This window comes from Callospermophilus lateralis, chromosome 6 (genome assembly GCF_048772815.1).
Source record: "Callospermophilus lateralis isolate mCalLat2 chromosome 6, mCalLat2.hap1, whole genome shotgun sequence".
In the NCBI taxonomy this organism is placed as follows: Eukaryota; Metazoa; Chordata; class Mammalia; order Rodentia; family Sciuridae; genus Callospermophilus; species Callospermophilus lateralis.
In genome coordinates this window covers 101,461,448-101,479,315 of record NC_135310.1, presented here as the reverse complement: position 1 = coordinate 101,479,315, position 17,868 = coordinate 101,461,448, and the positions used below count along the sequence as shown (strand labels likewise).

The window sequence follows — 17,868 nt, the reverse complement described above, 5'->3', positions numbered from 1 at the left end:
TGTTTCCCAGCACAATGGGGACACTGAAGTTCAATGTGCCCAAAGTATTTTCGTGGAAGACAAAATATAGAAAGTCACTTTTGTTGATATTAACATTTAAAAAATCATTCTCAATTCTTCTCTGTGTTTGTGGTTAATATTTTAGGTGATAACTTGATTACTGTTAAGTATTTCTAGGAAAAACCAATTACGATTTTCTGTGGCTAGGTGACATATAAATTTTCAAGGAACATGGTCTTGACAAATGAATTGAAAAGGTTCCTAAGAGGATTTAAATGCTGGACCTAACTAGCACATGCTTCCAAGAAACTGTGGTAGATAAGCCCATTGTTATAGAGTACACAAGAATCCAAAGTAGAATAGAAGTATAATTAGGAGCTCAGAAGTTGAGAATTTATTGGGAATGTTGCCTTCCTTGGGAGAAGGAACTTTTTTCCCCACTATTTGTTTATTTTGAGCATGTTTTAGGGTGTTTTGTTTTGTTTTTGTTTTTGTTTTTGTTTTGTTTTTGTTTTTGTTTTTGTTTTTGTTTTTGTTTTTGTTTTTGTTTTTGTTTTTGTTTTTGTTTTGTTTTTGGTACCAGAGATTGAACTCAGGGGTACTTAAACACTGAGCCACATCCCAAGCCCTATGTTGTATTTTAGTGAGAGACAGGGTCTCAATGATTTCCTTAGTGCCTCAGTTTTGCTGAGACTAGCTTCGAACTCCTCATCTTCCTGCCTCAGGCTCCTGAACCTCTGGGATTACAGGTATGTGCCACAGAGCCCTGATATTTAGGAATTTTTTTTTAAGGTATGGAATTTGCATTTTCTTAGCAAACATTAAAGAGTACATGACTTAAAAAGAGTAATAAGGGAAGGATATTTGAGGAAAAGGAAACATGCACAGACCAAAAAGAAAAAGTTAAACAAGATATGAAGAAAAGTAATAAAAGTAAAATCATTCACTGGGAAACAAAAGTGGGAAATTTCTTATATTTAAAAGAAAGTTCTAATTTTCTGCTGTTTGTTGTTCTCTGTTCAGGAAGCTCAAATTGCTTTTGTGTGAAAAATAGTATTATAATATATTATTCAATATTTATTAGTGCTTTTTACAATAACTCATAAACAAATATAAACCTTTGCTTTAAAATATTTCTTTCCCGAATCTTGGCAGTATTTTAGATTCCAGCTTTTATTGATTCCACATAATGTCTATCAGTGCTTATTTAGTCCCTGAATTATTTTTCAAGACAATCAATTAACATTAATAAAATGTGTTCATTTGTGGCATTGATGAGGATGCAATAATTTCTGTCTTGGAGCAGTTAATTTAGCTGAGACGCCAACATGTCAAGCTTTTCTAAAAGGATTTCTAATAATAGGGCAGAATGTAGGACCAAATCAATGGCACAAATCATAATCTGCAAATTAGTAGAATAAAGGGAGACCCACAACTGTTTTTGTTATTTGCTTGGTGCACGAAACCCTTCTGGAATTTAGCACTTTAAAGCCACAAGCTTTTCATTTGTTCATGTCAGTAATTTGGAATGGACTCAACTGAGGCTCTTGCTGGTCTCTTCTGGGCTTGCTCATATATCTATTGACTTCTTTGGGAATTGAGGCTGAACTCTCAAAGATGGCCTTACTTCTGTTTTTGCCTGCTGGTGCTAGTTGCCATCTGTCTCCAGCTGGCTTGCTTTGGCTTCTTCACATGAGGGCAGTGTTCCAACAGGGTGTGGATGGAATCTGTGGAAGTTCTGTCTTGAAACTTAAGCTTGACAGCTACACAACATCAGTTCTATTGCTTTCTTTGGGCAAAGCAAGTGAGTAGGCCAATCCACATCTAAAGACTAGGCAAATAGATTCTCTCTTGATGGAAAGAGCTACAAATAATTTGTGGCCATTTTGAATCTGTCAAGTGTTTAAACTTGATTTTTTTTAATGACTTCAAAATCTAGTATAGACAATAATTTGGCCTAGATTTTGCATTTGTTTCCAAAATCAACATATGCCAAACTGAAGGGATCAACCTTGACCTATCCTTGGTGACTGTCATCTGCCTCCATCTGGTCAACCAAAATATTTGAGGTTAGCTCAATTCCCCCAACTTTTTTTTTTTTAACAATGTCACCACATGCTACTAATTCCCACATGCAGTGTTTCTCTAGGTTATATTTTAGTGCATTTCCTTATCACATATAGTTTGAAATGACCTGATTGTCTTTCTGTGTTCAGTTTGACTAAATTCGAGTCTATTCTTTATATTTTCATAGCTATCCTTCCAAAATAAAGCCTTGATTCTGCCACTTATGTTCTTAAAAATCCTTCATTTCATTCCTTCTGAAAAACAATTATTCTTAGCATGAATGACTATCTAGATGTAAAGGTTTTTCACCACCACACCTTTTACACCCTTTCTAGCCCCCCCATCCCCTCTCATCATTTAACTTATCTGCCACTCCCTATGTGTGCAAACTAATTCCAAATCTTCATGCTTTGCTCAAGAGTTACCTCTGTTTAGAATAAATGTTCGCTTTTCTTCACATTTGGCCTCCAAACTCATTCTCATCCTTCCAGGCTAAGCATTAAATTCACTTTCTATGAAAATGTGCCAACTCCTTCAGGCAGAGTTATGTTTGAATCCTCTGTTCTGATCACATTTTGACCTACTGCTAATGAAGTTGCCATTTGAAATCATTTCTTTCTTTCTAGTCTTTGTCAGGGTACGAGCACCTCGAGGGTAGAGAAAATTTTTCATTTTTGTGTTTCTGGTATTTACCAGATAAGATGACAGATAAGTTAAGAAGGTTCTATAAAAGCTAAATTGGATTAAGGAAAAGTGATAAGTCCAGTTCAAGGAGAACAATGCAGGTTAATAGGGCCTTTCACAGTTTTTTAAAACTATATCACAGTAAAACACACATTTTATTTTGTGATCTAGTATACATATACATACAGGTACATAAAACAGTTCTTAAAAATAGGTTCGTAAAAGTAGCGTTCCTCCCTTTTTGTGAGGGTCACTGGGGATTGAACTCAGGGCCACCCAACCACTGAGCAATATACTCAGCCCTATTTTTGTTGTTGTTGTTGTCTTAGTTTAGAGACAGAGTCTCAATGAATTGCTTATCATAAAAAGCCTTGCTTTTTGCTGAGGCTGGCTTTGAACTCAAAATCCTCCTGCCTCAGCCTCCCCAATCCCCAGTGTTACAGGCATGCACCACTGTGCCCAGCTCCTCCCTATTTTTAATAAGATTTAATATTTCCTATTATTTTCCTATATTTATTTCATTTTTGTGGCCCTAGGGATTGAATTCAGGGCCTTATGTATGTTAGGCCAATGTTGTACCACTGAGAGCTCTGCCATTGAGCTACCTCTCCAGATGCCTTCTATTTTTATTTTATTTTTTAAAATGCTTATTCCTACTCACTCAATTGAGTGCTTAATGAAGTGACCCACAGATGTCTCTGACCTGATAGCTGCAAGCTGTTAGTATAGGACAATGAAAACATACTTCACTGATTTCACAATTTTTTTTTAAGGTGGATCCTGTTAGTCTCTCAAATAATTCCACAGTATCTAATATATTCAGGGGTTTTCTTATTTAAATTCCTTAGGTGGATGAAGATTTTACTTTAAAATCATAGCTATAAGGTGGTTTAAAATTTATGACTTAATGGGCCTTATGAAAGAAGAGCATTAACTTGTCAGGCACATTATTAAAACTTGAGTGGCATTTATAATCATTTGTACCTATCACATTGTATGTAATTTTGATTATAAACAAAACAGGATAAAATTTATACTTGACTTAAGTAGTAAAACTATCTTGCCCCTGAGTTGTAAATGATTCAAATAAGCAATGAATAAATTACTTTTAAATTTCTCATTTTTCATCTACTGTCATCTTTTAAAGAAATTTTGCTTTCAAATGTCAATATTAAATTTGGAAACAGTACATTTTTTTCTAAAAACACAACATATATCTAGAAAGAAATCTACATTTTGTTACCAAACTTCACATCAGTTCATTTTATATTATTAATAGTAATTAATAGTATCAAGGACTTTACACAAATTAACTCATTTAACAAAAGGTAGACCATTTCAACATCTAATTAATTATCACAGATGTAATTTTTTTTAAAAAAGCAACCATTTTGCTTTCAATTTTTCATGGCACTTCTTTTTATTAGCAAATTTCTTTTCAAATCTAAATTATAAAGAAAACAGATACCTACTTAATCAGCAAGTGCATTTGTGTATATGTGTGTATATATTTTCGTTTGTAAGGCAGATGGACAGCGCAGAACTACAGCCAATTCTGGGGAATGACTTTAGAAGAAGGTTTCAAATTTCGCCTTGGCACCTTGCCACCCAGCCCCATGCTTCTGAGCATGAATGAGATGACAGTAAGTGCTTTTCCTGATTCACATTTGTGCATTTGTTTGCATAGGGGTATTTCATATGTATGTCCAAAGCAATTCAAAGTAACTAAAATATTGAGTTGTAAGCCTTTGAAGTTACAAAAAATACAATTTCTTTATATTGATTTGAAAATAGTTTTCCAAAATGGTTGTTTTATCCTACAAAAGTCTCATGTGAGCTTTGAAAGTTCAACTACACATAATGTCCTTTAATAATGAAGGGGTGTTGCCTACGGTTTCACAGAAAAGCGTATTTTTTATGACAGGTTGTTCAGCTTGTCAGTGCTTTCTCAAGTCCTCACCCTTATTTTATTTTTAACTACAGAGTTATTCTGTGAGTCTATCTAAACTCTGTTTTGATGCCTGTTGGACTACTCAGTATCATATAAGATTGAAATAAATGCTGGCAACTTTAAACATGCTTGTTATGATGATTAACAAAATCTTCAAAATCTTCTAAATTTCCATTAAGAAAATACCTTCACTTTTGCAGAGTGACCTGGAAAACTCCTTTGTAAAATTGCCTGAGTGTCCAATAGACTTACACTTTGTACTTTGTATTGGTTTTTGTTTTCCTTTGTAAGATGGATTATTATCTGCTAATGGAGAAGTTGCATAAAGAAATTTCTATTTCTCTAGGTAAACTTCTCAGAGAGCTGCAGCTTTCCACCCCAGTGTGTGGTGTTACCCATTACATGCACTTTCTAGTTGAGATGTTAATTTTATGCAAGGCTGTCACTGACGCCAGGGCGGGGTGGGACTTCAGGCCACTGAGTGCAACTTCTCTAGTCTGCAATGAAGAAGTCAGGCTCTGGCTGCCTAGGCGCTCTCAGCATCTGGAGACAGCAGAGTTTTTGTTTGCAGCAGGATGAGTTGTAAACCCACTGGTGACTCATTAAACATTTCACCTGAACTCGAATTTACAGAGCTTTGATCACCTGAATTATTGTTCCAATTCAAATTCTAGTAGCAAGATCTGTTAAATTATAATTAATCTCAGAGAAGAGAATAATAACTAACTTTTACTGAGTGCTGTGTTAAGCTCTTTTATACTTTATCTCATTTAATTTCCTCAGCCGCTTGATGTCATCAGTACTATCATTACCCACATTTTAAAGACAAGCAAATTAAGATGTAGAGAGGTTAAGTCACAATGATAGTCAGAGAGGCTAAGAGCCATCACAGAATTAAATTGCAGATCCAGGACATCTACAAGGATCTGTTCCCCAAAATAGTCCTTAGCATTCCAGTAGAGTCAGTTAGCTTTGGCCAATTCAGGTTCAATACAGAAAAAAAAAAAAAAAAAAAAAAAAAGGCTTTTAACCTCCTAACCAGAGATAATTTTCTGAAATGATTAGTTTAAAGATATTTTTGGACCTTTGCTACAATCAGTAAGACAAAATCTTTGGCGTGATAGTTCAGATTCATGACTTTTTAGTGACCTAATTAAAAGATCAGTTGGAAAAGAGTCATTTTTATTATAACAGTTTTATTTTCTCTTTTTTTGGTCCCCATCTGCGAAAAAAAGAAGCAGCGTTGTTAGAGAAAATACTTACCCATTATAAGGTCTATTCTTCCACTTTCTTTTTTTCGAGGACCATGTTGGACCAAACATTTATTAAGGAGTTTCCTCAGTATTATTCATAACATTTCTCTTCTAAATTTTAATTTTTGTAGCTTGGAAGGATTTATAGTCTAGAGAAAATAAAGTATATTTCTTTCTCAAGTTGCCATTCACCGTAGCAGGAAAAAAATCTAATTCTAAATCATTTATTGGCTCCTAGGGATTTATTTGCATAAAAGGTTCTGTGTTGATATATAAGTGAAAATTCTTAATGATTAATGCTTGAAAAAAATTTAAATTGTTAGTGGTATAAATTAATGCATATGGTTGCCAAGTAATTCCAGGAAAGCAATAAGGAAACTCCTGGCCTATGGGGAGTTCTATTAACTGCTAATGATGTGAGGCAAGAAAACAGCTTCTTATTTCTAGGGCATGGTGGCTCATGGACTGTTTCTGAGTGTTGGAGTTGTCCTAATAACTGGTCAAATAAAAGAATTTCCCAGAAATATGACAAGGATTTCTAGAAAAACATATGGGGTCAATGGGATCTGAGTTGAGCTGGAAGCCAGAGAAATCAAAATTGGTTTAATTCTTATCCTGGGGACTACATAGAAAACACCTAATATATGATGTCAGACTCCAACCACAGGGAAAAGGAAAATGCTTCAGGAAACTGAAATTTTCCCTCTCTTCCCGCCATTTTACAATTTTGTTAGTTAGTTTGTTTATTTTTGTGTTGCTATGAATTAAACCCAGGGCCTTGTACCTGCTAAGTGGGCACTTGAATAATGAGCTACAACCCCAACCCTTTCCAAAAAGAAATATCAGGTTGGAGCTGTAGCTCAGTGGAAGAGCTCTTGTCTAGCATGTGCAAGGCTCTGGATTTAATCCCTGGCATTGCAAAGAAAAAATAAATAAATAAATAAAACCAACAATACAGAATGGACTCATTTATATGTATAGTGAATGTATGCAGTTGTCAGTAATTGTATGATTTCTAGCCTGCTGAGAAATTTCACTGTCCCCAAACCCCTAGGTCTCTCCCTTTTCCTGGTTGCATTGCTAGGATGCTCATTGACTCAAGATATTTTTTTCTCTGGGTAGAAAAAGTGAGTAATGAATTATCTTCTATTCCCGAGAAAGCTCTTCTCTTCCTGCCTAGTTTGGCTAGTTTGATGGTTTTGTTCCTTAGCATAAGTCACTATTTGCCCATAATGTGTCTACTGTGCTTAAGTTAGAGGACTATTAATAGGTGTTGTGCAAAAATGTCCTTGATTGTATAAATGTGAAAACTCTTTTTAACCTACATGAATTAGTTCAATCAAAACACATTTCCTCAGAGTATGATTAGTTATAATGAGGAACAGAAATGTGTTTATAGTGAGATGAGCAGGTAACTTGGAGACTTTGGAGAGGCCTTTCTGGATGACAATTGTTTGGTTTAGATATGAGGTATCCTCCAAAAGCTCATCTGTGAGACAATGCAAGAATGTTCAGAGGTGAGATGATTAGATTATGAGAGTTTTACCCTAATCAGTGGACTAATCTACTGATGTGGATTAAATGGCTGATAACTGTTAATAGACTGGTAGGGTACAGCTGGAGGAAGTAGGTCTCTGAGGACATTTCTATGGTGTTTATATTCTGTTCCTGGTGAACAGAGCTTTCTCTCTTTGCTTCTTGTTTGCCATGTCCTGAGCTGCTGTCATCCACCATACACTTTTTCCATGATATTTGGTCTCATCTTCCACCTGGAGCTATAAAGTCATTGGATAGATTGAGCCTCTGAAACATGAGCCAAAATAAACTTGTCCTTCTCTAGCATGTGTGAGGCGCTGGGTTTGAGCCTCAGCACTGCAAAAACAAAGCTCCATAGAGGCAGTGTGTTCAGTGCAGCCAATATGCTTGGTTCTCATTCTGGCTGCTCCACTTGTTGTCTCTCTCTTCCTTCATAAAATGGTGACTGTGGTATTACCTAGCTCTTAGGGTTGTATGAGTTCATGAAATGCTGGGTGAGCAGTGCTTATCAAAGTACTTAGGATACAGTTAGGTGTTAAAGAAGTGTTATTATTTAGAATTAAGCATTGTTTCTCTCCCTTGTATTATTAACTTCTGGAGAATAACAGGATTCTGAAACAGGTCAATTCTTCCAGAATTTAAGTATCCAAACCTTCATCATTTGTAGCATTTTATTTCATATAGAGAGGTGTAGGCATTGATTCATTGGTTCTGATGGAGATTACATATTTCTGATGAACCTGAAAATTTTTCTGTTATGCTCTCAGATCAAATCAAATCAACTCTGCATATGATTGTTTTCCAGACTAGCAAAACAAGTACTTTTGAATTTGGAAGATAGCTTTGAAAAGCCTCCCTGTGTTGTATTTCATTATAAATATTGAAAATATTTTGAATGAAAAAGACTATTTTCACCCAGAAATGTGGAAATTAAAAGGTTACTTTTATATGTGACTCAGTTTAAAAAATATAATAGTTTTTTTTATTATTGCTGACTCCTCAGAAAGAATAATTAGGTATTATATCTAAGGTGGAATGATTAAAAATTAAGACTGCTATAATATTTTAAACCTATAGACCTATACTATGTCATGTGACATAAGACTGGTGTAGGTAAAAATATTATAATTTTTTAAGTTAACTAGCAAAACATGTTTTCTCAGTCACTCAAAATGAATGAGTTTAGTTGATAAATTAATAAAGAAACATGTTATAATTTTTCTGTGGTTTCTTAGAAGTTAAGATGAAATAACTTTATAATAAATAAATATATAATATTTATATAATATATAACCATTATAACTTTAAAAATCACCAATTTTTAGGTGAGAATTTTTTTTTAAATCATTGAATCATTTGGATAATTTATCATTACCTAGATAACACATAGTTGATTAATTGGATTTATTTCTCTAGTCATTAGTTAAAATAGGAGAAATTTATTTATTTTTTCCTTACCTCTACGAAATATTTCAATGATGGCAAGTACTAAGACTTGAGAAATACCTTTGGAAAAGTCAAATCTTTCCAAGTTTAGGTTTTGACTAATCCTAGGTTATTTAAAACAAATTTTAATTATGAATAACTGACCAAATGAATATCTTCAACTTAACTCCAAGAACATGTACCCTGTGTAAATAGAAGCCTCTATAGAAACCAAAACATTGACTACAAAAGTAAAAAATACAGTTCTGTAATTATGTATTTTACATAACATTGGACGAAACAACCATATTTTCCCATAAAATGGATCTTTGGCTCCCACATACATGCATATAAGGCAGATGGGCTCAGAGTTCCAAAATACAGTCAGTGCCATTGGGGGTGCAGAGGAGGACATGGGCAGATTTGATAGAGTCCTTGTTTACATATATGTTCACTTAGCTCACCTCATAATCTTCTCATGTAGTTGAGAGAAAAGCCAAGGACAGAGGAGGATGACAGTTATTTTAACTGACATGGAATTAAGGATTTTAAAATTCAGAAATCATCAAAACATTTACTTATGTCTCTCCAGTCTCTTTTCTGTTACCCCCCTTCTCAGAGTGGAACCCCAAACCCTTCGTAACCTTTAGAAAAGACACATGCCACTTCACTCCTTGTTCACCTGCTCTTGTGGCAGAATGAATGTCTTGTGTCTCAAATCGGTTTTCCAGCTTTCAGTTTTCTCTTTCTATACTAGTCACAGTCAGATGAGTAGCACTGTGATATAATTGAACATGACTTGACCAACGCAGTGGGACTAAATTGATCACTGCAGGACAAATCTTCAAAAAGAAATGTGAAAATTTATTTTTTCGTCTGTATGAACAAATACCTTGGGCTGATAAAAAGTAGATTCCTGAGGTGATCTCGTGTGTTGATTTAACAGTTACCTACTCTGGCTTTCCCGTGCCTGGGTCTGTCTTTTCCATATATACTGTTTCTTCCCAAAGTCTATTACACAAAACACTTGAGGCTTTGATCCGCTTCACAATAGAAATGATAGGAAGTGAAAAGAAATAAAGTATTTTATATTGGAAAAAATCATGAACATTATTTTCACTTTTTAGAGCCTCACATAAATTGGCATTTTGTAAAAACACATTGCAGAGAAGACAAATATCTATTTAATTTTCAAAAACAATTGTTCCTTAGAACTGTTTGATTAATCAGCTTCTTCATTTTTAATTACCTCTTAAAATCCCTCAGGGCTAGTGTTCTAAGAAACTCATTTTAGGAAATGTGGTTCATCCATTTTCAGATATATGCGTTCTTCACTTTTTAACACCTCTGAAATTGGAATGCTTTCTTAACATTTGATCACGTGATGGGGTCGATGAAAGATGGCATTACCCTAGCAGCTTTAATAATTCTGTGTGCTATACTGGTCATGACTGGGCTCAGCTGTGAGGCACAGAAACTGAAAGTGACAGTGACATAAACAATGCAGACATTGATGTCTCACTGACAAAGTGGGTTGTCCTGCAATGGAATTGTACTCAATGGGGCTGAATGTCCAGACTTCTTTCTTCTTTTTGCTCCATTGCACTTTATTTCCAAGGTCATATGAGGGTTCAACAAAATTGCTCCATGTCCATCTCTACTGCCCAAATTCCTGCCAGTAACAAAAATCAAAATACCCAGAAAAAAAACCACTGAAAGTCAAGAGCCAGTCATCTCTTAAAGAAACTTCTTAACGCTTTTTCATAAGCCTGAAAATGGTAATAATAGCAGAGGGGTGTGGGAAACAGTCATTTTGCTGACTTTTGAAGAGGTGCTAGGACCTGCCATAGAACAATCAATGAGTATTGATATTTACAAGATCATTAAAAATTACTCTATAATTAGAAACCAGAGAAATATCAAAGGATAAGTCTTTAAATGTTAAGGCATGAAGGCAAATATCATTGAAGACAAGAGTTTCATTTAGCCACTAGCAACCAGAATATTAGCCCTTTCTTTCTTAATATCAAATACTTTAGAAAAAAAATTCTTGGTATTCATAGCCACTGACTTCAGACTGTAATCAGAACAGAATTATATTTTCTGTTGCTTTATTTGAGTCTCAGATGTCTCTGATTATCCAATAAAAGTGGGACAAAAGTTCAATTAGAGCTGGAGGGGACAATCCACATAATGGATTGTGTGTAGGTATAGGATCAACAGTAAGGATGTACAGAGTTTTTCTGAGGTGGTTGAGAAAATTGATCAGTTTGTCTCAAGCTGCTCTCTGATTACATTCTCATTACTCCTTCAGAGATTTTACTTTAATAAGATGTGGGAGTTATTGGAAACAATTTCTCCACTGTTTGTCACTGTGCTTAATTCTCATATTTGTCCATAATATCTTTAAATTCTAATTTTTAAATAAAAACATTAAAGCAAGGTAACTATTAAGTTTAACCACAAATTTGGCTAATACATATTTGAAAATATAATTAAATTATGATTGAACTTTTTTCAACGTGACAATATAAAGAATTAAAAATTCTCACATGGAAGAGTGGAAATTGTACTTAAAATTAAATTTATATTTTATTTGAAACACCAAATTTGGAATTTCTTTCACTCTTAGATGGTTCTTTTGATTCTTTTCCTTTATTAAATTATCATTTGACAAAAATACAAATTGTGTAAACTTTTATGAGTTATAAAAGCAATCTTATTTTTAGAGGATTACAATATGTATGGAATAATGGGATATAAAATGTTCTCTGTGTTTAGTATATTAGATTATCTGATATCATGAAAGGAAAAGAATCTCAAGATAATATGTGCCTGATCCACTTAAGTCCCAGAGGCTTAGTTTTAGAAAAAGCAATATTAAATGATTGGTAAAAATCTTTAAAAATTCAATATATGAACTTTATGAATTCATCTGGATTAGTTATTCATAAATATGTTTTCAATAAAAATGTCATTTTGAGTGTTGTTTCTCTATGACTTATTTTATTAAGAAGGATTACCCAGTCATACTTTTTATTTTTAAGGAATAAATCATAAAAGCAACAAATGCATGCTGATATAATAATTTAACTTAAAGTGCCTTCAGGGAAAATACATTTTTAAGAGATGAAATTTACCTGATATATATATCCTATTATTATTATCAGATTGATTGTCTCCCATGTGCAAAGCACAGTGGTAGTCTTTGAATGTGGAAGTCACATTCTGAAGAACTTAAAGCCACTGAAATGTGTATAAAGTAATAGTTATATCTTTATTGCTTCAGCAGAGCAGAAGGGATATATCCCAGGTATTATTAAATTAGAATTCTAAAGTAATAAAATAACAACTGATGCTCCACTTATTTTTCTGGAAACTTGAGGCAACTTCATGATAAATGCCTAAATATACATTTATTGGTTGATAATAAAAAAAAGGGAAGGTATGTGTATTTCTACCCCATTTAGAAAGATACCTTGGAGACAGAGTTTTTATCTCTGAAACTACTCTACTCAGAGCAATAAATTTGTTCTCCTCCAACTTTGAGGTTCTGTGTTATCATCCATCTAATGGCATTAGAATTACAAATCACTTGTCTTTATATAAAACTACTCTTTAAGTTATCACACAGGGACTGTACTGTGATCCGCTGATGTTCTTGGCACTTTATTCCATTATCTAAGTAGCAGTGTTTTTAGTAATGGATGCAAGATTTAATAACTTTCTTATCAGGTGGTAATAGTTCTCTAAATCAAAACTGAGTGCTCCTGTTAATGTTCAAATTTATAAATTATTTTGGATGGATACCTTTTTAAGAGATATGTAAATTCTAAATCTTCCTGGCTTTAGACTTAGAAGCTATTATGTACTTGTCAGAAATAATTCCTTGGAAGATATCAGATCAGTAGCTTCACTTGTTCAATTTATAATCAGAAAACTTTTAAACAGGTAAAATTTTATCTTTTACAGACATTTTACTTCTGGTACAAGGTAGTATATCTCTGTATTTCTGATAAAGTAGAAAAATTATAGAAATGGAGAATGATTTTAAGAACTCTAAAACCTGGATCTAGTTCCAGGAGTAAATCTTATTTAGCTTAGAGTTCTTAGCATGGCTTAGCTTTCAGAAATCAGTTACCTTATTCACAAAAAAGAGTCGACAATATTTGCTCTAATTATGCCACATAGGGCTGCTAATAATATTTTAAAAATAATGAATATTAAAAGACTTTGAAAAATTTTAAAGTACTCTCAAAAATTTATGAGCAAGCACGTGTGTGTGTGTGTGTGTGTGTGTGTGTGTGTGTATGGGTGTGGACATGTAACCTAAGAAGAAAATTTAATAAACAAATCCTCATTTGGTTTTATTTCTGATTTTTTTGGAAGTGAAAGTTATCACTCTCTAGTACAGTTTAGAAGAGAATATGGTATGGTGCTACAGATTTTGTTTGAGATATAAACAGAAAAAAATTTCATAACATTTAATGTGCAGTCTTGGAAAGACAACAATAAAGATTGACTCAGGCTTTTAACGTGGACTTTTTGCACATTTGGTATTACACACTTAGTGTCCTTTTTAATCTCCAAAAATTTAATAAACATCAACCAGTTCATTTTGGTTTAGTTTCCCAATAACTGGTGTAGAATTGATGTGTTCCTTGGGGCTCCAAGTGTGTTAATAGGTAGTTGCTATAAGTGCATCATCTCAAAGCCAATTTCACCTCAGAATCACATTTACTCTCCAAAATGGGAGAGGCAGAAAAGAAAACATTCTTTATGAGGACAAATTTAGATAACCTCATGTGGTCTTTCACATGGATGAACAAACTCTGATTCAAGATGACAGAAACTTTGGCTGAAATTTTTGCACTGCATGGTAACTCAGAAAAAGCATTCTATGTATTGTTCTTGTGATTTTGTATTATAATTCCACACACTGAATTGCCATTTTTAAACACAGAGTGAAGTAAAAATTCTATATAATTATGCTTTATTCAGAAACTTGAATATACAAGAAAATCGAAAGACAATTATAAGCTTTATTAAAAGGCATGATATCTTCTTATAATGGCTGTTGGGGTACATTTGAGAAAATCTGATTTATCTGACTTTCTTTCCTCTAGGCTTCTTTACCTGCCAAGACAGATCTTCCAGAGTTTTTTATTGCTTCTTATAAGTGGCCTGGATGGACTCATGGGCCATTGGATCAAAAAAATTGTGCTGCATCCTGGGCATTTTCCACCGCAAGTAATAGTCATTTTAATTACTTCCTCATAAACCCCCTTTCCACTCTAGAGCCTAAGAGGGTAATTAAAAAGGTTTTTAAATTAAAATATTTAAATATTAACATATGGTCAATTAAAATAAAACCATACTCTGGCAAGAGAAAACTATCTGAGGAATATAAGTTTCCGTCTAAAAATTGATCATTAACATCTAATTTTAGATACAAAATGAATTCAAAGTTCAACAAAGTAAAGTTGCCAGGATTTGTTCAATTTTTGAGAGTTAAAGCCAGATAATAAGAAGAGTATTAAGGTTCCTCTGCACCCATAGAATTATCTGTACTCCTGACATGAATATACACACCCTCACATAATTATTACATATTTTTTAGTAAGTTCACCATATATATATGTATAAATATGCACATATACATATATATAGCTATTAGACTATTCTGAAGTAAAGCTTAGAATTAAATAATCAAAGATGTTTTGTCTAATCTGAAATAAAAATAAGTAAATATAAAAATTCTGATTCTAAAGTGATATAACTGATGTTTAAATAAAATTAACTTACAGTTTTATATTAATGTTGATCCAAAAATGTAAAGAATGCTTCTTTTACAGCTACTTTAATAGAAGTTCACAAGTCCACTAAAGAAATTACTCAGGCTCACCCTAAGATTTTTATGTCCAAAATTATCCTCAAAAAAGTATAGATTGTATTTCAGCCATTTAAAAAAAAATGACATGATGAGAACTAGACACTATCAAAGATCTTGTGTTCTAGGGTTTATAGATAATTTCAAAAGAGTGCTCAAAAACAATTTAAAGCACTGAAAACATTACGAAGTAAATCCATAGGCTCTTGGAGCAGCCAGCTGTGAAGTAGGCTGACATCTTTGTCTATATGTCATTGCTTCATGGTATTGGTGAGTTACTCCAGAGATGCCTTTAGCAAAACTGGAGTGTTGGCCAGGCTCACCTCTGGAATGCCTGCATCTGTTAATTTAACATTGCTGCCCAGACCTCCTGTGTAAATGCTCTCTGGAGCTCTATTGTTTGTATTTACCAAGTTAGGGACTTTTCTAAGACCTGTTTCAGATGGGTTGGGAGAGATTTAATCATTTACATCATTTGCCCACTTATATTCATGTGGTTAATGACTCACACCTCCAAGGTGATATATAACAACTTTGCCTTAAATTTAAGCTAGATTAGTATTTCTGGACATTTAAGGAAAGTTATTAGCAGTGAAAACTGAGAGAGACTTGCTAGGCTGATTTGGAGGCTGTCTTTTGATATCTCTAGGTCACAGCTTCACAGATAGCCTTAGCACAGGGCCAAGTCTAGATGTCCTCCCACCTAATTCAAATAGTTCCCACAAAGACTATTTGAAATTATTTTGTGGTTTCAGAGGATTCAGTTTTGTATTTCATGTAGTATGTGTGGTAAATTGGATCTATTATATTTGTATGTGTGTGTTAAATTAAAAAAATGAACTAAGTTCTAAAGATATACAGAAAATTGTATCTGGAGATAGAAATTGAAATAAGAAAAATATTTTAAAGAGAAACTAAAAGCTACAATGTGGAATTGAAGAAAGTATGTACATATATAGAAAAAGTTATGTAACCAAATAAAATTCAAGCATTTGACAGAAGCTGAAGAGATAAAGGTGTTGGAATGGTGGGAGTTATATGTGCCACAGAGTAAATTTGGAGACAGAATAAAACAAACAGGGAAAATAATAGTGTGTTTCAGAGGTAACATTCAATAAAATTTTCCAAAAGAGAGCAGAAAAGAATAGACTAAACTGAGTTATTCTTAAATTTTCTGACCTTTTTCAAGCATTTCAGGTGAATTTGGATGAAACTTTCAGTGAGATCCATAAATGTCTATACAACATAGAGCAACATATTGCATAACATTATGATTTAACACACTTATCTTTTAATGGAAATCTAGACTGTTGGGGCTTGAGGAAATTTTAGAGGTCCTCCTTTTCAATCCTCCCATCTTATAAAGAGAGCCCAGTAGGTTAGGTGACTCACCTAGAGCCAAAATAGGAGACATGAATACTGTTGACACCATGAAAGTGTATTTTGAACAAATTAAATTTCACTAACATTTAAAAAATTTATATTTGATTCTGAATCCTTGTACTGAATGTCAAAGAATAAAAGGATTTCTATTTTATTTTATGATACAAGGAATTATTCCCTTGAGGATTTCAGAGATATTAGTATAGTGCCATTTACTCCTAATGAAATGTATCCTAGCATCCTCAATAGACAGAAATTGAGAAGGAAGTGGAGGTTATAGATTTAATACTTATTAAGCATATAAACTGTATTAGCAATTGCACTATGGAATGGTACACATGCTGTAGGTACATAAAATTCATATACAGAGATACATTTGTAAATGCGTTATTTAAAATGAATTATTTTAGAAAAAAACAAATGAGTATTTTGAGGGCTTCCAGTGCACATATAATTCTTTTTTTTTTTTTTTTTTTTTTTTAGAAAGAGAGAGAGAGAATCTTTCTTTCTTTCTTTCTTTCTTTCTTTATTTTGTAGATGGACACAACACAATGCCTTTTTTATTTTTATATGGTGCTGAGAATCGAACCTGGGTCACGCCCGTGCTAGGTGAACACTCTACCACTGAGCCACAATCCCAGCCCCCACACATAATTCTTTTTATTTTTTTTATTGGTTGTTCAAAACCTTACAAAGCTCTTGACATATCATATTTCATACATTAGCATACATTAGCTTCAAGTGAGTTATGAACTCCCATTTTTACCCCAAATACAGATTGCAGAATCACATGGGTTACACATCCACATTTTTACATAATGCCATACTAGTAACTGTTGTATTCTGCTACCTTTCCTATCCTCTACTATCCCCCTCCCCTCCCCTCCCATTTTCTCTCTCTACCCCATCTACTGTAATTCATTTCTCACCTTGTTTATTTTCCCATTCTACTCACAACCTCTTATATGTAATTTAGTATCACAATGAGGGTCTCCCGCCGTTTCCATGCAATTCCCCTTTTCTCTCCCTTTCCCTCCCACCTCATGTCTCTGTTTAATGTTAATCTTTTCTTCCTGCTCTTCCTCCATGCTCTATTCTTAGTTGCTCTTATTATATCAAAGAAGACATTTGGTATTTGTTTTTTAGGGATTGGATAGCTTCACTAAGCATAATCTGCTCTAGTGCCATCCATTTCCCTGCAAATTCCATGATTTTGTCATTTTTAGTGCTGCATAATACTCCATGGTGTATAGATGCCACATTTTTTTAATCCATTAATCCATTGAAGGGCATCTGGGTTGGTTCCACAGTCTAGCTATTGTGAATTGTGCTGCTATGAACATCGATGTGGCAATATCCCTGTAATATGCTCTTTTAAGGTCTTCAGGGAATAGTCCGAGAAGGGAAATAGCTGGATCAAATGATGGTTCCATTCCCAGCTTTCCCAGGAATCTCTATACTGCTTTCCAAATTGGCCGAACCAATTTGCAGTCCCACCAGCAATGTACAAGAGTACCCTTTTCCCCACATCCTCACCAGCACTTGTTGTTGTTTGACTTCATAATGGCTGCCAATCTTACTGGAGTGAGATGGTATCTTAGGGTGGTTTTGATTTGCATTTCTCTGACTGCTAGAGATGGTGAGCATTTTTTCATGTACTTGTTGATTGATTGTATGTC

The 17,868-nt window shown here is 33.8% G+C and overlaps 1 protein-coding gene across 1 annotated transcript in view; it reads left to right on the top strand.

Moving 5' to 3' along the window:
- Window positions 1–17,868, top strand: part of Tinag (tubulointerstitial nephritis antigen) — an 80,265-nt gene that overhangs the window by 14,190 nt on the left and 48,207 nt on the right. The window contains exons 4-5 of the mRNA XM_076860077.2: window positions 4,280–4,394; window positions 14,043–14,166. Of these exons, the coding sequence (XP_076716192.2) occupies window positions 4,280–4,394; window positions 14,043–14,166 (239 nt within the window). The remainder of the gene's footprint in view (window positions 1–4,279; window positions 4,395–14,042; window positions 14,167–17,868) is intronic.